We start from the raw sequence: 24,306 nt of genomic DNA, 5'->3' as shown, positions 1-24,306 counted from the left end.
CCTTCCACAAAACAACTGGGACAGCTTGGATGTGTGCAATTAAAAATGACATTATTAAACACTATCACAGTAATGGTTCACAGTGGAGTTACCATTAGTAACAATTCATTTGGGATTGTTAACATAAATTGCTCAGTATTAGGACACATTCCATACTCAGGGAAATGTCAGAATAATTGATGACATTTGGCTACTGGTCCTTATGTAGTATTGGGAGTCTTTACATTATTGCTTACATAAGATTCTTTATTTTGATTTGCATTCAAATGTACCAGATATGAGGCCTGAAATTAAAAGATAAAACATACAACTTGGGACCTGGATTGAAGTACATGTTGAAAGAACTGCAGCTTGGGACTGTTTGTATGTATTCTCCCAGAAAAGGTTTAGAAGAAAAATGAAATCTGCTGAGTGACTGGAAGGTCATCAGACTTGGGTTCCAGCTGACCGAGGGAGAAAATGAATTCCAGAGACAATGATGAGAACTTTGCAGGGACTCAGTGTGAGACAGCATTTCATGTGGATGCTGGAAACAATGGAACCATGCAGGAAACAACTGTTTCCCAAGCTTCTGTGCTCTAATAAAGGTCCAAATCCTCTATTCCTCTTGTTTAGGGATTGGTGTTGTGTTTTCCTATAAAGATTTACATAACATCCCATTATCCTCATGAAGTTTCAAGGGAACACAAATGTCAACATTTTGGGATAAACTTTTGGACCCAAAGCATGTTATAAATTTTTTTTAAGCTGGCAATTTTTAAAGTTTACTGTATTAGATTTTTTAAATAAAATCCAATGAAAAAATTTAGCATCTGTTTATTAAAATAGAAATCCATACAGTGTATCACGTTGCCAAAAAAAATTCACTTTTAAATAGATATAGTTAATTCCTTCAGGAATATTACAATTCCATGGCAAAGATGCCTTTTATGCCTAGATCCCAGTGGAGTAGCCTGTAAGTCTAGAAGTGCAATGTTTTTCCTTGAGCTAGGCAGAATTAACACTCGGCAGTTAATCAGTTCCAGGATTTTACATTTATGAGGGCACTTACAGTTTGTGGAAAATGCTAAAAAAAGCGATCTGGGAAATGGAGGAGGTTTTTTATTGAGAAAAGTTAAAATAACCCAGAGCCTTTGTCTCCCAGCACCACAGGTTATCGGAGATCAGCTGTAGCCTGTGGGTAAGTGCAGCAGAGCTGACAGCTCTGCTCCTGCCAAAGCCTCCCTTCCAGGCCTGCTGAACCACCAGGATGTGTCTCATTGGCCATCTCTTTTATCAGCCTTAAGAAGGGACTTTTTGGGCAAGCTTTTGTCAAGGCAGACACAGATTAGATTAGAACAAGCAATTCAAAGGGAGCAGGACGTTCACTTTTCCACTCCTCTGAGCCACACCGGGTCCCTTATCTATTCTTCAACACAGAGGCTGCCCCTGCTTGAAGGAAGAGAATATGAAAATTACTCAGGATTGAAAAAGTGCAAGCGTAAAAGAGGAGAGAATAACTCCAGCTGAACCTTTGCCCTTGGCTGTCCCACCAGGATCTGCTATTCCAGCAAACCTGAGTGCCTCAGGCCCCTGCTGCTGACAGCCCTTGTGGGCACCAGGCACAGCAGGGATGTCGGGCTGGAATCTCAGTCAAAACTCAGAGTTTCCTGTCTTGGAGGGAACATCACCACCTTAGCATCATTTCAAATGGTAATTCTCTTGTCTAAGGCCACAAAAACTTGAGAGTTAAACAGCTTGGCATTTCATAGAGAGAGAACTTTGGCTTAAGTTTCCTTTTTACAAGAGTAAAGATTTGACAAGTTTGGCAGCAGGGCTTGTGTATGAATATATTTCCCTAGGGAAGCAAATATATAGAAGATATAATTTCTTTTACAGGCCACACAACAAAAAAATCCAAGGAGGCCTCTCATGAAAATGTTTCTGACATCCGCTTCCTCACAGCACAAAATGCAGGGCAGCGTTTTCCCAGCCTGGTGAACACAATTTATATGCACATAACTCTGACTGCTGCCATCCACTGGAGAGATTTCCCACCAAAAAACCCCAACCTAACCAACTGAATTCAATCTCAACATCTTTCTATATCTTGCTTGTCACTGGCTGTTCCATCTCCACACATTTCCCTAAGCCATGCTAAAGCTCCACAGTCCTGCAGAGCCACAAAGGTTATGGACTCACTGAACTAAAAACAAGGAGAGAATGGAGCTATGCATATGCTGAACATTCACTTTTATGCAGCAGGATTTTGATGAGATATGGTTTTATGTGTCTTTTATTAGACCAACTGAAACTATATAAATAACTATAAAAGCAGAATCCTTCCCTAAAAAGCCTCGAATATTGTTCATCAACATAACCACCCCTGCAGTTTTATAAAGGAGCTCAAAGACAACGTTCATTTGGAACTGAAGCAAAGCCTCTGAAATTGTAAAATTCATTCAATTCATGAGAGAAATTCAGAAGCAGCTTTAAATTCAGGTCATTCAAAACTCTTTAACTACTACCACAGAACAAAACAAAAATGCTAAAGAAAAACCCAATGCAAAATATATGCTGAAGGCTCTCATTCCAGTATTATGGATATTATAAAATGTTTTACTACTGCATTTTTAGTATCAGCTGTATTTTTGAAAAATGAGTACTGAGTGACAAACTCCAGCATTCTAATATAGTGCAGTTTTACATTGGCACAAGCTGGAAAAAGCTACGTACATGAGTGACCAGAGAGGAAAGTGAACTGAAGATTACCAGACCATTAAATCTCTCAAGTAGAAACCGAACCTGAACTTTTACTGCAAAAATTGCTGGTCCTGCTAAAATCTGAACCAAGAGGAGGTACATCAGATCAGAGCAGTGGTTTCACCAGAATCTACAGAGTCTGTCAAGCAGCACAACCACATGGACATGCTGTGACCTGCTGAGCCTCCCCCTCCTCTCCCACCACCATGACCTGCAGACACATCTGGAGTCAGGAGACTGCTCTGCTCTGCTCAGGGGCTGCCACAGGTGCTCCAGCTGAGCCCTGGACATTCCCCTCATGAAGCTGTAGCCATGTCTCCTGCTCTCCATACTGGAAAACCTCCAGCTGCTGTTCACTATGGAGCCTGACAGTGTCTCTTCATCCCCATCAAGCTGTGCTTTTCCACTGTAGGTGATCACCACTGTCCTGTGTCCATCTGCATCTGCCTCTGGAAGCAGGGAATTCTTGAGGGTGGACAGGCAGAGAGAAGCATTGGGGCATTTCTTCTGTTTACTGCTTCTTCTTTTGCAAGAAACAGCATAAACATGGAGAAGCAAATCTATGAAAATTCTAGCAGCTCTTTTTTAAAAAGAAACTTTCTATCAACTTGAATGACAAGGAGTGACCAAAGCCTCAAACTTGTATTTTCTTAGCTGTGAAGTAGTGCCTGCAGCAGTGCAGCTCTCCCAGCTATCTAATTAAAATTTCTGGACTTCTCTCAGAGTATCCCCACCTCTGCTACATCTTTGTTCTATGGGCAAGCTGAAATCCACAATGTCCAGCTGCTGGGGTTATCCTCTTGCAGGCACAATGCTTAAAATGTGGTAATCTCCCCATGCTTTTTAATTGTTTCTTTAAAGCCTGTTTGTCTGCAAGATCCTTCAGTATGAAAACATTGTGGATCTGGCTGTCAAGCAACAGATGCTCACTTTACAAATACAAAAACAGCTTAGATGTGAGACTGAAATGCCCCAAGGAAATTTAGGATACAGATAACACAATGCAGATCATAGAGACCACTCAAAAGCTCTTAAATATATATTCCATTATGAGGAAATAAGGAGGCCTGTTTCACAGGAAATGATATGTCACAGCAATGAAAGCAAAGCAATAGTTTTGTATGGCAAATAGAAATGCCATATGCAGCCCTTTCTGTAAAGCAGCCATTACAGTTCATTAGTGCAAAGCAGAAACACATTAAATTTTATCATCTCATTTTAAACAAACTTTGTGCTACTACCTGAATCCATCTTTATTTGCCTCTGTGAGGTGGCAGGTCCCTCCATTCTGACATGGATTTTGAATGCAGGAATTAATGGGCACACTGCAGTCTCGACCCTATTTGGGAAAATTCAAAAGAAACAATGTTAGTAAGGCTCACAGCATCTGAATCAGCGTCTCCTGTTCTTTCACCCTACTTGTGGCACCACTTACAAGAGGTCTGTGGTCTTCAGACCCATGACATCACCTCGTGTTCTTTATCGACAATCAGATTTATTCATGACTTCAGTGAGAATTTGGCAGGGCAACTGCTTTATCCAACGGGGCTGGCGGGTATCTCAGTATCACTGCAGGTTCAAGGCTGCCATGAACTCTTTCACTGGAGTGTTTTAAGGAAACAGCTGGTTTCACCATCGCTCTAACACACTTTAATGTTAGTTACAATGAAAAGAACAAGTCAGGACCAAAGGTAAGCAGAAGGCCACACACAGTGAGCACAAGCCCATGTGGAGCCAGCACTCACCAACTGCATTTACCAGGCACTCAGTTAAACCCTGCAACAGCACACACTGCTCATTACCAGAGTCAGAACCCTTGAGGGAGAGGCCCTCTGTGTGGTGGGAGTTGAGTTTGAATTTCTGCACAGAACACACCAAGATTTCATCATTGACTCTGTTCTGTTCTTAAGGATTGCCCTATAACATACCTCAGTTCCAAGTAACCTTCACCAGCTTGAGAAACCTCCACTGCTACTGACTTTTTACTGGCCCTTCAAAGCATAAACACATTTCTATGCTTATTATATTCTGCTGATTAGAACAAGCTATTTGTAAAACTGGCAAATGCACTGAAGAGTTTGGTTTTGCTTTTCATTACTGACACAGTAGGTGGAGTAAAGCCACCCCAAAGTCTCAATACTCAAAGGAGCTGGGCAATCATAAGAAGTTCAAGAGATAACTCTGCTCTTCCTGCTGAAGGTCATGCTAGCAGTGAACTTCTCTCTGCCAGCTCATCTACTAGAAAACTGGTAAATTACTACAGTCAAGAGGAGAAAAATATTGTATCTTGGGAGATACAATAATTCAGTTCAGGTAGCTGTGGGTTTTTTCATCCTTATTTGTCTCTGGAGTGCTTGTCCTGATATCAGTGCAGCCTCAGTTAGGCCTAACCAAGGCATAAAATGCCCAAATCAGCTTATGAGTGTGAACTCTAGTACAGGGTTCATTTGACCTGGTCTGTCCAGTCCTGCCGCTTGGCTCTTCCTCACGTGTCCTATGGGTCTGTCCTCCAGACACCTCTGAAATCATCAGCACTCTGCAGCAGGCAGGACATGGGGCCATCATGAGAAGGCCATGGAACTCATTGTGAAGAAGTGAGGCATACTGCTTATCACAGAATTATTAGGCTGGAAAAGACCTACAGGATGGAGTGCAACCTTTGACTGATCACTGCTGTGACCACGAGACCAGAGCCCTGAGTGCTACACTCAGCTGTTCCTTGAGCACCTTCGGAGATCATCACTCCATCACCTTCCTGGGCAGCCCATTCCAATGCCCAACGACCATTTCAGTGAAGAAGTTTTAACTGATAACCCAACCTGAACCTTCCCTGGCACAGCCATTTCCTCTTGTCCCATTGCCAGCTGCCTGGGAGCAGAGCCTGAGCCCCACCTGGCTGCCCCCTCCCATCAGGGATCCGTAGAGAGAAGGTTCCCCTGAGCCTCCTTTTCTCCAAGCTGGGCCCCCAGCTCCCTCAGCCACTCCTTGTGACTCCAGACCCTTCCCCAGCCCCGTTCCCTTCCCTGGACACTCTCCAGCCCCTCAATGTCCTGCAGTGCTGGTGGCCAGATCTGGACACAGCACTCAAGGTGTGGCCTCACCAGTGCCAAGTACAGGGGGACACTCCCTGCCCCGGTCCTGCTGGCCACCCTATTTCTGCTTCAAGCCACGTGCCACTGGCCTTCTTGCCCAGCTGGGCACATGGGGTCATGTTCAGTCTCTGGAGCACCTCCTGGTCCTTTCTCCCCTGGCAGCTTTCAGCCCCTCTGCCCTCAGCCTGGAGCTGCAGGGGGCTGTAGTGACCCAAGGGCAGACCCCAGAACTTCATCTTATTGAGTCTCATGCTGTTGGCCTCCAGCAATATGTACATATATATACATGTATTATACTTTTTATATTGTAATTTCATCCAACACCACGGAGGAACTCTGTTAACAAAGCTGTTATTTCTTGAGGCTCTGTCTCCAGCATTCCCCAGAGTCAGGAGACGCAGCTCTGCATTCTAAAATTTCTGCAAACACAAGGAAAGAGGGACAGCCTTCCCCATGGCTGTATCAGAAGAGAAACACTTCCAAAGGACAGCAGAAAGCCCTGGCCACCCGTGCCTTGCTGTGAGCTCATCCCCCACGGTGGCAGTGCCAGCAGCACACACAGCCCTCACCCAGGGCCTGGCACAGAGGCTTTGCTCCATCCCTGCTCCGTGTGCCAAGCAGCCTGTCCTTCTCCATTTGAAACCCCCAGTTCCCAAATGTCTCAGGCAGGAATTGGGAGGGCGCCGAGGGAAGCTCCTGCAGGTTTTATTTTGGCACCATGTGGCCCGCAGCGCTCTGCGGATGGGAACGGTGACACTGATCCTGCTCCAGCACTGCCCATCCCTTGTCCATCTGTGCCCTGGATCCTGGGTGTTTTCCACCTTACTGTAGAGAAGCTGGAAGGTGTTGGTCTTTACACTTTTCCTGTGCCCCTGGAGAATTGATTATTATACAGATACTTCACCAACACCAGCTACTTGTATTTCACACAGACTCTTCACCCTGGTATCACTAAAATACTGAACCTTTGGCAGCCACGCAGAGCAAACAGCAAAGCATTTGTTTTTCTGAAGGTTTTTTGTCACAGTGGAACATCGTGTAAAACAGTCCCATCACTTCCACTATAATTACTCAGATTAATTTGAATGTTCTTGTAAAAAATTAATAAAGATAAATGTTAAAATGAGAGCAAGGCCCTTTCGGTCTCTTGCAGTGGTACATGAAGTTTGCAAGACAAATTCTGCTCTCATTTCTGTACTGAACATGGCTGAATTATTTGCTTCTTGGGCCTCAGGCAGCACGGAAACCCATCAGAATGTGCTGCTGAACCAGAAAATTGCAACGCTAAGTTGCTATGTGGCTTTAAGAAAATCAGAGTCTCTCTGACTCAGATTACTCATTGTAATAAATGGGCAAACAACACTTAATCCTTCTCTGAGGATTATCTTCTCGGAGCTGACTTTATCAATAGCACATTGCCAGCCCACAAAACAAGTACAACTTCTCTAACAAGGAAGACTTTGAAAAACAAAGAACTCTGAGAGGAGAGAAGCTGCAGAAAATAGTGGTACTAATAAATCTACAGCAAAGCAAGGCCATTTTCTTTCTGTATGAGACTGTCACTACCCAGAAGAGCCTAAAGACATTCTAGAAACATCTTTCAAATGAATAATGCAATTCTCCAGTCTCAATTTACAGTAAGCCTTCTTACTGGAAAAATGGAATTGCTGTCAAGCATCACTAAAATTAATTTATCTGTGAGTTGGGAAATACTCCTTGAGTCACATTGCCTGGAAATAACTATTGTTACAAAGGAGAATATTGTCTATTTGCTTCAAGACTAAAGAGCCTTTTAATGAAGTCTGAAGCAGAAATAGAGGTGCAGACTTGTTTCAAGGACAGGCAGGAAGATAGGAGTGTCTCAGCAATTCACAGAAAGAGGATGAAGGTCCCTCTGTGTGCAATATTTTACTTCTAGAGCTTTTTTAGGATACAATAAATTTTTGTCTGGTCTGATAGGAAGGCATCAGATCCAAAACACTTTAATATATTTTCTCTCATTTTCTGTAGGAGTGGAAAGGTTTAGGCATTGAAACAGGAAATTTCTGCAACTTATTAGAAGACATATACATTCAGAGTCCAGCTGTCCTTTTAAAGCTGAAGCACCTCAGCTGCTCCAGCTCCATATTTCTTTATCTGAGCTGCTCCAGCTCCATATTTCAGTGAATGAGAACAGAACTATTCACCATCCACAGAAAGAGTCAGTTCTTTGTTTGAAATTACCCATACTGGGCATTACTGTATCTACAAGCTGTTCCTCAGCACTGCTCTGCCAAATTCCAGCTTTTACAAGGATCCAATACTGAGAACATTATATCATGATCAATAAAACACCCAATAACAAGTAGCAAAAACTAATAAGAACCCTCAGCAGGAAGAACATGGGATAATACAGTAAAAAAAGCACTCATTTGCCTTGACACCGTTTCAACCACCGCAAGATTTTTTTTCAATTCCTTTTCAAGAATCATATTGTCTGTGTAGACCGAGAGTTTCATTCACACTCCCGTGGCAGAGGTTTGAACTCTGTCCATCCCAGCGTGATCCTTCTCCTGTTTCTGACAGCAGTGGGCACAGATAAGGGGTGGCAGCACAGAGCTCACCATGGGCAGAAGGTGAATAAAACCATCACTGCTGACTGCAGGAGAAACACCAGGCAGTGAGGGAGACACCTGCAGACAGGCAGGAATCTATCCAACCTCACTGGTTTGGGAATAGGGAGACCTCTTTCCAACTAATTACAGCCCAGTTCAATGACTACAGTGTTTCACAGCATGCTGGAGAAATGAGCTCTACAACAGAAATACCAAAGTTTATTTGACTTGTTAACAACATACAATGTGTTCATAATAAATTTTAGCTAGATGGTATATGTGGGGAACAGATGGTAGCGTTCATGTGTTTAGTAAAAATACTAAATGAAGACAAATATAGTTGATAGAGACTTTAAATTAAGAACCAGGAAATTTTCATAAACAACTTAATTATCAAGGTCTAAATACAGCTAAAGCTTTTAAGGAACACAGACAAAATTACGTCTACAAAGACACTGTATTGCACACTCTGTCCTTTACACTCCTAATTGTGGGAGTAATGCATCCACATCCAACTCTCAGTCTCACAAACATTACAGCACTTGTCTTATGGGTTTCCTGGTCAGAAGTTAATAAGAAACCATTGCATTAAGGGAAAAGGCTTAGTAAATCTTCCACTTCATGATAGATTGGAAGGAAAATTCACAGAAAGATAACTGAGAAGAACACTGTGTTCCATGAGTATATCCAGGAATGTTTTTCCAACCTAGAAGTATCTGCCAGCTTTAACATTTCAACTTCCTAATCCTGGGAAATGAAGAATAAATGGACACTTGGAGCCACTTTGTTGAGCTGTGCTCTGCTCCCACAGAGCGTGGCAAGGATTTTAGCAGTTTTCTGAATTATTCTGATCTAGGCTGATGCACACACTTGAGTGTTGCTACACCTGGATGTGTCAGTGGGACCTGCCCTTGGATTCAGACCTGCAAGGTCCAACAGCACAGGGAAGGGCTAAATGTGGTGTGTAACAGGGATTTCCTGGAGATTTGTATAAAAATAAACGAGATGGGATGGGACAAGAGGAAAGGAGAGGGGGAAAAATCCAGAAGCATCAGAAGACACAGACACTCAGCACAGAAAGAGAATGCAGTTTGAATGCAGCTTTTTCCTTTGAGTTTTACTTCTTTCATGCTTAGTGAAGTGAGAACTTTGATCAAAGGTTTTCCTGAAGCTGTGCCATGCAGCTAAACAATAAGGTATAAACTGATGCTAATTTTTACCTAATAGCATTTTTTACCAGTGACTTCTATCAACACTTGAAACCTTTATCCTTCTGCCAAAAATAGTCAAAATTGGGGAGTAAATTGAAATTTTCCAGGGCAGGAAGGGAACGAGATGTCTCACGAACAAAGTTTTATCACATAAATTTCAATTCCACTAGAAAATTAGCTGGGAAAAAAGAATGAGGCATTCAGCAGTTTCCCCTGTAATAAACACATTTAGCAGCCATAAATACAAAGAAGAAACAAGAAGAATTTTGCATAATTGACCGAGGAAACACGATACTGTAAATTTCAGCCTCGCAGCCAACACGCTAAGTTACAAGTTTGGTAGGAAAAATTCTCTCAAGTTCTATTCACAGTTGTGTATTTCAGAGCCTTTCAAGGCAGGGAAACCCAGTATTTGCTATAATGGGATCATAAAAAGAAGTTTTACATGTACTGCAAGTCTTAGAGCAGTTATGGAAGCTGGCAGAGCAGCTGGTGCTCAGGGTCTTGATGGATCCCTGCAAACACAGCTTTGGGAAGGGAATGCTATCAAAAAATCAGAGATGTTCTAAACTGTGGGAAGAATGGAACTGACTTCAAAATGTAAAATTAACCTCAATTCTTTTAAAGGAAGGGCTAAGGAGTCCAGCATTGGGAAGGAATGTTATTTTACCAGTGAGGCCATTTGAAACTGGTTCCCAGGTATGGAGATACATGCAGACAGCTGACCCCCTGCTAGCCACACACAGTAGCGTGAAACTCTTCAGCAGACATAGGTGAAACTGTTTTCCTTATTTATGCTCTTCCTGGCCATGGACATAATGGCTAAGCCTCAGTCTGGAAAAGATGTATCTGACGCTCATTGGCAAGGTCAAACAACTAGAAGAGCTGGCAGGGCGTATGTTAGATCCATCTGCTCAGGCATATATACAAATTATTTGGCAAGGCATGGATAATATCACAGCAATTTTGGATCAGACTTTGCTGAATTTTTGGCTTTCAGATTGCCAGGTGGAAGTTGAGAGATTTTGATCATCTGTTGTTCACAAAAATCTTGTGACTCCTCCTTCTGAACACAGACCTTGCCACAGACACCCACACCTCAGGGACAAATCCCCACTCACACTGGGGATGAATTAATTCTTTCTCTTCAGTCACTCCTCCCAATGGGATAATAAAAATGTGCCTTCTGAGGACTGCTGTTTAGAAACTAATTAATTTAACATGAAAAATCAATTAATTTCATCCACCTCCAGTTTGGAATAAAAGTTTTTTAATGTAAATTTGATTTTACCTAGCACGATCTGAATTATTTTTTCAGTTCAGCATCTCTGTTTATACAGCTGTACTTACACTGACACATCCATACTACAACAGAGTTGCCTGCTGCTCATAAACATGAGAAATACTATTTGTTAAATGGCACAGAAGGCAGGTTTTGAAAAGAAGAGGCCCTGATATTGTTCTTGTGCTGCCCCTCTCACCACTCAGCTGTTTTAGCTCTCTCTGCAAACTTTCTTAGTGTTACTATCAGAAGTAAAAAATGCAGACAATATTTAAACCCCACCATCTTCAGCAGTGTATGGTTACCTCCTATGCCAGTCTAGCTTCATCTGGCATCTGATTAAACAATAATTGGCCATGGCAGCAGCACTTCTTAGTGACTTCCTTGTCCTTGTTAATAAATCACAATTGTCTATTTATAGCAAATTAGGCAAACTCTGCTCTCTTAAGCCTCATTTCATTTAAATCAGAAAGATTTATGACCCTCCAGGGTATAATACACCTTCCATTACCTCTCCAGCTAGTAATCAAGAATATGCTTGTCAAAGTCAAAGTGCAAGGATTCATCATATTATTTTTTAAAAACTCTGGTTCTTCTCCTATGAGTATGGAATTTAATTCCCTGTGGGCATCTGAGGTTTATTTTGTAATTATATTAATTACCATGCAAATCCTGATTGCCCTTCTAAACCTCTCCTTACATAAGCACTTTGGGTTTCAATGGTCTTTTGGGCTTTTAATCAATGACAGAAGATATGTCATTAATCCATCACATGTCAATTCACAGAGCACATGTCTGAAATGAGTGCAGAGGTGCCAAACTGGCTGGGACAGGTGCTCTAGAGCTTCCAAGGTTACAACTGACTCATCCAGACCATTGTGTGAACATTCTGGGAGATGCAGAAGAAAAGTAGGGACACTGAAAATAGTTCATTTTGCTGAGGGTTGACTCTATACATAAAATACAACCCAATATATTTGATATAAATCCAACACTGAATATTTCCTATGTAGTCTCTAATTCCAACAGTATTCATGAATGAGAACACTCTTTTTAGTACCTTCAAAATACTTAAGTGCTTAAGTACATTTCGCATTTTTAAGTACATTTTGCATTGACAGTAAAACTTCCGTTTTCAGGCTATCCAAAGTCAGTGCCTTGTTTTCAATGTGAACTCTGTAGAGAAAGTTATGAAGACTGGACATTTGTATAGATAGCAAAAATACTATCAATATGATTAAAGAAAGAAATATAAAATATAATTCTTGTATTTTAAATTAACTATGCCTAATACATAAGCTACTGAACAGCCTGCCTGGAGAGGAGGCACACATTACAAACAGAAACCCAATGAAGCCTAACATGAGGCAGAGATTATGTGATTAAAAAAAATCTCTTCAAAATGCTCACTGGGTTTCTGAAATAAATAGAGCTAAAGATGCTGGAAGAGTCCCAGGCCCTTGGAAGAACCTTCTGCTGGCACATCCCTGTTTGCTAAGGATGCAGGCATTTGGTTTGCAACAGCTCTCTGCTGATGAAAGGTCTCACACTGAAATACACATTATTTCAGCAGAAATGTCACTGTAATCTGTTTTGCTTGTGTAAGATCTGCAGAGCTTCTCCTTTCCCAGCTCAGAGACACCAGCAATCCTTTTTGAAATCAATCTGGTGGTGGGCTGAACTGGCAGGTAACCCAGGCAGGCAGCACTGATTTCAGAAGCAAAGGGGCACATGAATTTTTCAGACTACTAAACAAGTGAAACATGCCTACTACGTGGGGCAAGAGCACAGTATTTATTTCAGAGGTTGTCAGCAGGATGAGGAGGGGACTCCAGGGACCATGGGGGTCAGAGAGCTTTGGGACAACCTTACCTTGCAGTGTTTGTGCACTTATCCCTACACACTAATCTAATCCCAATCGAATTCCCAAAGAAGTCTGACATTAGATCATTTCTATTTACACGAGTGGCTTTACTCTTCTTTTCATCTTAGCCTGCTTATAGCAACTTCATCAATTCCATCATCTCCAAAGGAAAGGAGAAAATAAGGCAATCAACCTCCCAGGACAATCTCTGCTCGTGTTCTTGGACAACAAAAGAAACCCAAAAGTCATTTCGTTGAGCACACTCAGTGCCAAGAAAGCCTCAAGGATAACAGATGACAGAAAATCACAAGGAAATGTACAATAAGGATTTTCAGCTGTGGCCAACTGCATCAGCTGGTTCAATCATGCAGAAATGGTGGGATGCAGAAAATTAAGACCTGGTTCAAGAGAACTTGATTAAGCAGTTATAGAAACCAGCAATCACCTGAAAGGCAGAAAAATCACAGAGGAAGAAAAAAATCCCATTTAGTGCAATAGGACCAGGCAAACATAAGAACAAGAGCCTGAAACTCAGACTAAATGCTAATAAAAACTTCTCCTTTACCCTGGGAAAAAAAGATTGCAAGTCTGGTCACTCATTTAGAACTAGACCAGGAGAAGAGTGGTAAAACCAAGTGAGGGGGAATAATCCCCGCTGACAATAGAATGATCATGTACCTGTGGGTGCAGCTCCCCATCCCCTGAGCTGCTCAGCTCCTGATGCAGCACTGCACAAACACAGTGACTGCCTGGAGCTGCTCAACATCTGGGGTTTTGTTGGCCTAACAAAAATCAAAATACTTCTTCAGAGCTGGCTTTATTGTCAGAGCCCTCATTAGGGCCTGCCAGCCTACAGGAGTGGGTTTTACAGGGGCTGTGGTGGGTGTGCTCCTGCCTCCACGCCTTCAGCCAGCAACTGGGGCTGTAATCCCTCCCTAAGCCTCTCATTTTATGCTCTTCTACACGTAAATTTCCATTTTCTTTAGACCTACTACAGCAGAAAGGGCAAAAAGCAAGTAACACAAGTCTGACTGCTGCATGGTAAATTTAACAGAATAAGCATGTGGACGAAAATACTGTGATTTCTGCAATTTTTTTTCTGCCCTAGGAGCTTTATATGAAATTATAACCACCTACTGCTTATCCTGGTGTTTGCCCTAAAAATCCACACATAAATACAGATCTACTCATTTTATGTGGCCACCCATTATCTCTTATCCCTGAAGGCTTTCTCTTTCATTTCATTTTCACTATGAGCTGAAAATGCTTCTTCGACATTCATTAATACGCATTTTCAGTATGGTAAAAACGATCAAACAAAACCAAAACAGCCCAGATCCCATAAACACGCACTCCAGGAGAATTGATTAGAATGAAAATTCAAGGCAGAAGCACCTCACACAAACAGCAGTTTGCTACACTGATTTCTTCTACACCAAACCCTGGCACTGAGCTGACATTCCAGTGCCTGTCCCCCCAACCCTGACCCCAGGAGAGAAGAGAGGCCAGCACAGAGCAACACGTGGAGGCACAGAGAGGAGTTTGCTCTCCTGCTTTGTGTTCTTCAGGACAGGCTGCTTAGAGTCCCTTCCAATTTCTACTCCCTTTGCAATTCCAGCTTGGGGATTTATTGTGAGCTGAAGGATGCACGTGGGCACCCACGTGTGTGTGTGTGTGTGTGCGTGTTAACAGAGGCAAACAAAAGCACAGAGCTCCATTTGCACACAGGATCAGCCTGACAAACCAGACAGGGACTGTCACACAGCAGCAGCTGAACTCCACACAGGGTTACAGCCACTCATCCCCACCCGAGCCAGCATCACTGAGCAACTGCCCTGCTGGAATAGTCTCTGTCTGGCCCCTGAGCTGGAGACTTCCCCAGGTAGCTGCAGGTGAGCAAACAGCAGCACACCCAGGCTGAGCCCTGTGCTGAGCCCTGCCCAGGCTGCCCTAATGCAGGGCTCTCACAGATAGTCTGTGTAACGCTGCAGAACCTCGCCATGGCAAAGGGCAAACACAGAAACTTCCTCTGCACCAAGGGGCACAACCAGGGCAGGGCTCAGAAAACCTTCTGTCAGCCTTGTGCTCAGCAGCTACAGCTCCTGCTCAGCTGCACTGACTCCCTCAAGTGCTGGCACAGGATTGGTATCAGTGCCCAACATGGGATATGTGTGAATCCCCCATTTCCCAGGGACATTCTCCTCTGACCCTCCACTTCTCATCTTCTTTCCAAGGACAGAAACCAGGCGTGGGGGGTGGGGAGGGTGAAGAGTTGAATTCCTAGCAGAACTTTGGAGCCTGGCTTTCTCACTAAATATCCTTCTGGCTTCACTGTAATGCCTCCCACCACAAGAGTCTGGCTGCAAAGAATGCTGTCTCTCCAAAGCCCAAGAGCTTTACCCAGGATTTTTCCAATTGTATCTGTCATTCTGGATGATTGGTGAAATTGCTTGAACCCTCAGGACACCGCAGGGCTGCAGGAAAAGTCAGGACACTGGCTGAACTCAACGGGGAGGTGAATAGATTTGGATAAAATTGAGAGCAACTCTACCACAGACATGCATCAGCATCTGGTGCCTGGAGTGTGGGATGTGAGCTGTGCCAATTTTACCTATCTTCACTTTCCATTTCAGACAGCCTTCAGTGACAGCAGAACCCAGAGGTGACAAACAGCTGCATTCCAGCATCTCTGGCTCCTTAACCTGAGCAGCCAGAGACGCTGTGGAGATTCCTGGGCAGGCACTGGGCTTTCTCTTCTGGGTTGGCAATGTTCTTTCATTTCATGCAAAACAAAAATGTATTTTAAACTCTTTCCCCAGTTCTACAAATAATTCTATTTGAAAGAAAGCAAATTATTCTTTAATTGTTGCTACCTCAATTTTAAGAAAAAGGAAGTATAAAAGACAGAAGTCAACCAAAAAACAACAAAAGGGCATTTCCGGAAAAAACACTGACAAAAGGCATGAGGTGTTGGATTCACTCACCTTAGTTCTTGCTACAGTTATTCAAGTGAATTTTTTTCCAATGGCTTATTGATTGCAAGTTTGATTAATCTCCTGAATTCCAACACACATGGACTCAATTTTGCAATATCAATGGGATATTACAAGCCACATAGTCCACAGAATCAATGAACTGGTAGTTGCCATTATCTATTTCCCAGCCCCAGCTGCACTCACACACACTGGCTCCTGCAGGCAGCCAGCAATATTTCCAGCAGGAGAAAGCTTCATCTCTCTACTTATCAGACTTTGCAATCTAAACCACACATATTATTTAAATAATCATTCAAAGAATGCTATGGAGAAGAGAAAAAAACCCCAAACCAAACCACTGGAGAATGACACCTATGCCTGTGTTTAATATGAAAACATGAGCTTTATAACATGGAGAGCCAGGTCCTGCCAGCATTGGTGGCACCCTGGAGCTCCTGCTCATGAGCCTGCCAGGTGCTGCAGGTGCCACATCCCACTCCTTGGGGCTTTCTCCCCAAATTACAGCCACAACAGCACTGTTTAAACCATGGCTCATCTTCAACAAGCACATTCATCACCTATTTTAAGGAAAGAGCAGCAGCAAAGATCATCATCAGCCTTGCTGATTCCTGAGTGAGCAGTCTCTGTTTCTGTCCTCATCAAACTGGGGCCCTCCAGCCTCACAGCTCAGCTGCTCCATGACTTAGCTCACTTTTGACTTTACCCAAACCATCAGCAGCACTAAAATAGGTAAAAGCCCCACAAAGTATCCATTCAATGGCAAAATGGAATTCTGTGGGGATAAAACCCCCACAAAACATTCAATAGCAAAAAACATCTCTGTGAGCACGAAAAGTAAGAGCTGGAAGCATCCTGAGTGTGACAGCAAAAACCAGACCACAAACTTTTGAGAATGCAGTTGACTGGGAGAATGCCCTGATCCATCAGGCACCACTCTGGCAACTGGGCACTCAGGTGACTTTCTGGTGGCTGTGCTGCTCTTTTCTGAAGGCTGGCATGAGCACAGGACCCCAGAAGGCTGCTTGTAATGCCTGTCCCTTTGCAGGGAACGCTGTGAAGCCGTCAGCTTACATTTGGAAAAAGGGTGGGTTTTTCACTTTATTGATGCACTCTTCCACACAGGATTTTTTGAAAATCGACATCAAACAAGGAAAAACAAATGCTGAGAGGGCAGATTTAGGGCAATTTATCAAGGTCTGGGAAATAGCTTCCAGATGGATGGAGCTGTTTGGTGCTGGCTGGTGAGAAGGAAGCAAGGTATTGTTATTGAATTAGCATGAATCTCTGGTGGAGAACTGCGTGGTAGATAGAGTGCTCCTTTCATATGGTTTGCATTTGGACCTGTCATACTTCATTTTTATTCAAAAACCTGTGGTAAAGACACACAGTTCTTTTTTTGCTTATTAAATTTCCACCAATTCTGCCTGAACTGTTACCCAGTATTTTTAAAGCCTGCTCCAAGTGCCATGCCTGCTCTGTTTGCTCTTTGCCACGCTTGGCTGGCAGCTTGGTGCTCACAAACTTACAGTGGGTTTGGGTTTTGCATTCACACTCTGATGTCACCTGAGAAAGTGTGTGAGAGAGGAGAAAAGCTGGATGCTCTGTGAGATGTTTCAACTGAGTCACATCAAGCATTTACCCAAACCCTTCCAAGGAAAACGATGCATCCTGGGGTTTAATGCACACTACAATTTGCTGATAAACTAGAGGATTATCCTTGATTTTTCTTTTTAATAAATCTTCCCTTCATAAATATGTCTTCTAGCAGTATAAATGCATCTATATCAGTGACTTTGTGAACAAGGGATACTGCAAAAAACCAAAAGAACCAGCAAACAAAAATCTAAGGGCCAAAAAAAAAAAAAAAAGATAGGTTCATAATACATTTTTACTCAGAATAACCTGGATACTTGCCCCATGATTCATGTCTTACAGAGTAAGGTATGCCCAAAGACTTATGTGTTCTCCTGCTAGTTCTGAAACAATTTACTTTTCAAGTTCCCACTTGAAGACTTCAACATAATTTATGTTAAAAATCAAATTTAAACGACCATTTTTTTGTTAACCTGAGGAGATAAACAGATTGTTATCAAGTAGTTTCAGGTAAACCTTTTTTTGACAATATGGTCTTTTAAATCCTAGAAAAGTTTCTGGTTGATATACCAATGGGTAGAAAAGATTTCTAATGACAGGAAATTTCCAATGCCTTTTTCAATTATTTAGGAGAACTGTTACTATTCTTGAGTACCAAGTGTGGGGGGCACTGGGGTGAAATAGTAGAAATAAGCTTTATATTTTCCCTTTCCTAATGTTACAGGGATCTATCAATTACTCTGAGATACATCCCAGGAAAACAGAGAAGGGAAATGGTGATATCATAAGAACCAATTAATTCCTAGATCCTTCCCACATGCATGTCTGGTTTTGCCCTCCTTTTTTCCCCCCTATAATTCTTACTACTTTGTGTTTTATGAGCATCTGTTTCAGCTGACCAGGACTGTAAGAAATATCCAAAGAGGTGAATAAAATCCTGCAGGATGCAGCCTACTATGGCCATAGCACCTGGAAGCCCCCTGGCTGTGAACAGATCATATGCCTCATTTATTATTTATACTTAATCCTTCAGCTACTGACTCCTGGACTAGATTTCCAGCTCCATCAGCTCTGAGACAGTGCCCTGGTGTCCTTAAGCTCCCACAGTGCAGTGTGAACAAGGGGAGCTATCCATCACTGCTGAAGAAACTGCTTTACCCAATGACCCTTACCCCATTTCCCAAAGTGTTACCAGGAAGCTGGCACTGCTCACAGTGATTGGAACCCACAGGATTCATATTTGCAGATCCCTCCATGGACATTAGTGCTCTGAATTCAGAGCCAACTGATTTAGGGGTGATGTCTGATCAGGGATCACTCTTCTGCTCATCACTCTGTGGAAAGTGGATGTAAACTCCAAGGTTTGAACATTCTGTCACCATGGACCAAACCAGCGCTTAATTCTCATCTGAACTGCCCTCCCTTTGGCTGGAAGCCTAATGAAATGGTGATCCTGCTGCTGGCAGGAAAAAAAAAAACCCAAAACCCAAGAAACTAAAAGGAGGATCAAACCAACTTGCCATTTTACATGAATATCTACATCACAGAATCAGAGAGGCTGGAAGTGACCTCTGGAGATTGTGTAGCCCAACCACCTTGCTCAAAACAGGGGCAACCACGGCAGGTTTCTCAGGATGATGTGTGTGGTCACAGCAGAAAGCAAAACCATTCCAACTGCACAGGATGAAATCTGTGGCAGGGCAGAGCTGAGAAGTCACACACAACTGCTTGAGCAAGAGAACTTTGGAGCCCAGTAAAATTAACTTCTCACAGCACAACCATTAAAGAACCACAGGCAATGGGGGAACATTTTCTTGCTTCTCATGAGTTCATCTGGGGTCATACCTTGAAACCAAAAGGACAAGTGCACTGGTAAAGCTCCACGGGGTCACTGCTGCAGGTGCCATTGTTCTTACAGGGGCTGGAGAGGCAGGGGTTACACTTGGACACAACACTGAGATCCACTGGCTCTGGAGAGGCAAACACAGAGCATTAGCAGGGAACTGGATTGCAAAATCAACACCTCCCATGCACACACAAACATCTTCCCCCAAGCACTGGCACAAATGCACATGCTGCAGGTGCACTGCACGACACCATGGGATTCCCAGGGATCAGAGAGGCTGTAAGTACTTAAATCAAGTGCTAGGCAAGTCTCAGTGATGCTTATATTCTCCTGAAGATGCAAACATATGCTCTGAAAAAAGCATGTTGGGAACCTCCAGGGAGAGGGTTATATATATATATGGCTTTCAGCAATTTTTCCTTTTCTCAGTTCTGGAAATCCTGCAACAGCAACCCCAGGGAACTGTAACCTGACATTTCTATGGCTGATAACAAGAATGAAAGTGCAGATGCAACAACATAAATAAAAGCCATGCACAAGACAGATTTAGTTAGAGGCTTATGGGAATATTTAGGTGCAAAGTGTTCCACCATCCTTAATTCTAACAGAGTTTGAAACTTATTTTCTTTCCTTCCTGCCCAGAAGAATGATCAACATTGAGCTATCTCAGCAAAGTGCAATAAAACCAAATATGCAAAGCTGTAAATGTATGCAGGTAAATACACATGGCCATATTTAAACCATTTAATAAACCTCATATTTGTAGCAGGAATCTTCCAGAGAATAGTGAACTTTGTAGGTGAGCAGGAAAACAAACACAGACTTAAACAACACTAATTACATTTGGGGTACCAAGTCAATCAATACTTTATGGTTGAGATTTTACAGACAGCTAATTTAGGCAGTTATAGTCACAGTTAAAACATGGTGATTTTTTTAAATGGCTACATTTCAAATAATAATAACTATTAAGTAATTGGGTTTTTTTATTTGTAAAAAATAAAACCTAGCACTTTCAAGTGGCTTAAATTATATCAGGCAGTGAAGACCCTAAAATAATTCTATTTCAATTTCAAGGAAATACACTTTAAAATAATTTAAAATCAGTCCTGTACTAATCAAAAGTGGGCACAGAGCTTCTGTTTCTGCATGATAAATGGTAAGAACGAGTACATTGAGGAACATACTGAAAGTGAAGAAAATAAGCTTAAATTTAATGTTCAGGAGAAGGTGGAGCTCCAGAGTTACTAGAGCTAGAGATGAAAAACTCCCTTCCAGCCAGGAATTTGCTTTGAATTGTCCTGCATGAGTTATAAACTTTCACTGTTCACTTTGAACACTTGCAGAACAGCAGCAGGGGTAAGAAGATGGCAGAAATGGGGACTGAGGGGTCTCAGTGACAGCACCTGGGCTGTGTCCTGGTCCTGTAGTGATGGTGGGGCCACCAGGGACTGACTGGGAGAGCACAGGCAGTAATGAAGGGAAAATACACAGGAAGAAAAAAAACCCAAAAATTAAATAAAGGACTGTTGTCATCCCAGTTTGTCTTCGTGTTTATGTCTAACTACATGCCACACATGATTTTACCTTAGAGTTAGGACAGCAAGAGGAAATCACACCTGAACTCCTGGCACTGACAGGGGCTGGAATGTGCTGTTTCTGAATTACATTTGTCTTCATGGTAAAATACACAGAGAATAAACAAAGGTGGCTCCTCTGAGAGCTCCTGAGACAGGCAGCAGTGATGCTCTTTTAGATATAGATGTCAGTAAGCCAGAATTTGTTCCACTATTAATATCATAATACGTGCACATTTTCCAGTTATTGCTACATCATAGATCAAAGCTAATCAATGCAGGAGCTAACAAGAAGAGTGTTAGTTCCTAGCAGTTAAGTAGTTCATTACTTTGCCTCTGTGGGTTTGATTTATAAATCCATATAGCAAAATGCCCTCAGCCCAGCACATTCCTTTCCTCTACTGCATAGCTGGGAGGGCAAGTTAATAAAAAGCAGAGCTGAGTTTGCATGACTTGCACATAACACACTTTTATTTCCTTGGCTCTGCTGAGACATAACCTCCTGCTCAGGCACAGGCTAAAAACATATTTTTAACAAGAATAAGTTAAACTACTTTAAAATTTTTATTCTTTATGTAGAAGTTCCTGGAGGTCCCAGAGGACATCTGAGCATGACCTTGACACAGCAGCCCAAGGTGCCCAGCCCAGCACAGGCCAACTCCTGGGGCTGGGACCCAGGTCTGGGGGGGTCAGAGCTCAGCACTCCCTGAAATGGGAATGGGGTGCAGTGAGACTGCCAAATAATGCACTGGTTTTCAAAATATTCATATTATAATGAGAAAAGGTGAATTTTTCTATGGCCTGGAGCTTCTCGAACTGTACTGCCACTTGTCTAGACCATCAACAGTTTCTGCTTGTGCAAAGACTAACTCCAAATCAACACGTATTTTCTTCTTTTCTGTTCAGATAAAGCAAACTATGGAGGCTTTTGGGATATTAGAATGAACACATGCTTTCTAGTGGACCAATCTAATTTTTACATAGGAAGCACACAAGTACATCTAATATAGGATCACAGATTTACTGATCTCTTGCCTAAGAGTTGCTTGTTTAGTTTAGAGATAAAATTAACATATCTCCTGATATATCACAGGTTCAGAATAATGAAGACATCCAGCTTCTGGTTTAATTTTCAGATCCTGTTTAATATACAAAATAAATTATTTTCTTTGGTTCACTACACGGAACCAAGTGCATTATTTGGTATTTTTAGTACTTCTTATATTTGTACTTCCCATTTGAGAGACTACTGTAAATTCTGTGGTTTGATAATTATGGTCAGAGTTCTGATAGTTTTGAGACTGACATTTCAAAGTAATTAAATTATAAGGTTACAGTTATTAAAGATATATTTGAAAGGACATAAAATTCCGCTCGGCCTTGGGAACCTGTGCTTTAAACTCACCCCAACACCATCATTTGTTTGTTCAGCAGTTTAATTCCAGCACCTATAAAATCACCCTGCCAGGCAGTGCTGTAAATGGGCATGGCACTCTGAGAGACATAAAAACAGGCTTTATGCCCTCATTTCCATTTCTAAGAGAGGCTACTGATCCATCTTTTCCACTACAAATACAGCTCCATCTTCAAGTCCTTGCTGGTAAGCAAACCTCTGAAACTCTATTTTTACACGAACATATAGATATATCTTAATCTTCACCACTCACTAATGATCTACTTACTTAATCCACAAAAAAGTGGATCACTGGTCTGAGTGCTCTCTAAAGAGGTACACTCCTGTCACTGAGTGCCCCAAAGAGCTGCACCTCAAGCCTCTCCTGAAAGAATGCACACTGAATTCAGACATGACGTGTTTTTCATAATCTGCAGGTTCTGAATCGCTGCTGATGGGAACAGTTTGCAAATCTGCTGTAGAAAATGTACTTTTGGTAAATATTTGCTTTCTAGAAGCATTCTCAGTTTCTCAGTTTTCAAGTAAGAGTGCATAATAACTACAATGCTGTAGGTTTTTATAATACCTCTTATTTTCCCAATGTTTTTGGGACAAATCACAGGCCAAAACCAATTACAGCAAGTTCTAACAACAGCCTATATGCTACAGTGCCATTACATAACCTGGTGTGAGCATCAGGAACACTCACTGCTCTGAGGCTCCCAGCTTTTCCTGCCAGTGCAGCAGTTAACTGCACTTTGGGGGAAGAACACAAGAAAACACAACGTGGAAGGAAACCAACCCCAACGTTTCGGAACGCGACGTTTCTGAAAACAAACCCCGACCCCATCTCTCCCACAACGCCCAACCCCACGGCTGTAAGGTGCAGCCCTGTGGGCAGGACAGGGCGCCAGCTGGCTCCTACCTTTGCACTGGAAGTGGTGTGTGGGGGTGGTGAGCAGCAGCCTGTCCACCATGGCCTCGGGGCCGCGGCAGCGGGCGATCCCCGGCTCCTTGTAGCCCGCCTTGACCCACTCGGAGAGCCAGCGCAGGTGACAGTCACAGTGCAGGGGGTTGGTGCCCAGGGCCCTCGTGGTGCAAAACAACGAGCAGGGGTTATTTGGCAAAGATAACAAACAGCTCTGATCTCACCGAGGCACAGGTTATCCTACGTTGCCACAGGGGTGCTTTGTTTCCCAACGTGGCAAAGAGTTAATGAGCATTCAGGAGGGATTTTAGATTTATCTGCTGCGGTGTTACTGCTCTTCTCCTTTCTTCCCATCATTAGGTAGGGAATTTATATAAATACCTAAGAAGAAATCCCTTTTTCAAACAACTGTGCTTGAGCAATGCCACCAGACATACTGTTTTCATCAAATTTATCACACTGATTCCCTTAATTCTCTGTCCTTCCTGAGCCTATCCGAACACTGAATTGTGTAATTTAGTTTGGATCTGATGACTCACATTAATGACTCCTCACCATATGAAACACATATGCACAAGATACCTCCGTTTAAGTTTATTTATGACTTTGAAAACACATTTGCTGCTTGACCCATCATTTGAGTTAGGTCAAATAGTTGAAGATGCATTTATATAGTAAAATTAGAATTCTCAGAATATTTCCTTTATTCATGGACATCTTGCCAAAAGAAAACCAACTTTTTAACCTTAAATTTAGGTGCTACCTTGACTAATTTGTACTTCTCTTTCTCTTAAAGAAAGTGTCTTTTCAGACAATCAGTCAATTGCAAATTTCACACTTCAGAAAAGTCAGTTTGAAGCCAACTAATTGTTAAAAATGTGAAGAAATGCATGTTGAAAGTCTGTATTTATTTTGCTCAAAGTCAACATAAGACTTCAGCTGCACAACACCTGAACCGACATGAAAGGAAAATAAACTAAATAAAGAATAGCACAAGGAAGAGACACTAAAAAAAACAATGATTGAAATTGGCTTTTAGACTTTAAAATTCCTGCATTTGCTATAAACTATATTTAAGATGGTACTGTAAACTCAGGTTTCTTTCAAATAAAAGCACATCAGGCAGGATATTAAGATAGAAACCTCAGTCAATTTGTTGATACATTTCTACTGAAGTGACTAATGAAC

At 42.3% G+C, this 24,306-nt stretch overlaps 1 protein-coding gene across 3 annotated transcripts in view; it reads right to left on the bottom strand.

Moving 5' to 3' along the window:
- SLIT3 (slit guidance ligand 3) overlaps positions 1-24,306 on the bottom strand; it is a 471,665-nt gene that overhangs the window by 48,976 nt on the left and 398,383 nt on the right. For all 3 annotated transcript variants that reach the window (XM_066328946.1, XM_066328944.1, XM_066328945.1), the window contains exons 25-27: positions 23,116-23,279; positions 19,220-19,344; positions 3,984-4,081 (exon numbers count right to left, since the gene is read on the bottom strand). In XM_066328946.1, coding sequence (XP_066185043.1) covers positions 3,984-4,081; positions 19,220-19,344; positions 23,116-23,279 — 387 coding nt within the window. The remainder of the gene's footprint in view (positions 1-3,983; positions 4,082-19,219; positions 19,345-23,115; positions 23,280-24,306) is intronic.

Source organism: Sylvia atricapilla, chromosome 14 (genome assembly GCF_009819655.1).
Source record: "Sylvia atricapilla isolate bSylAtr1 chromosome 14, bSylAtr1.pri, whole genome shotgun sequence".
NCBI classification, from domain to species: domain Eukaryota; kingdom Metazoa; phylum Chordata; class Aves; order Passeriformes; family Sylviidae; genus Sylvia; species Sylvia atricapilla.
Note: the sequence above shows the minus strand (reverse complement) of the source record. Positions and strands in the feature narration are given on the sequence as shown.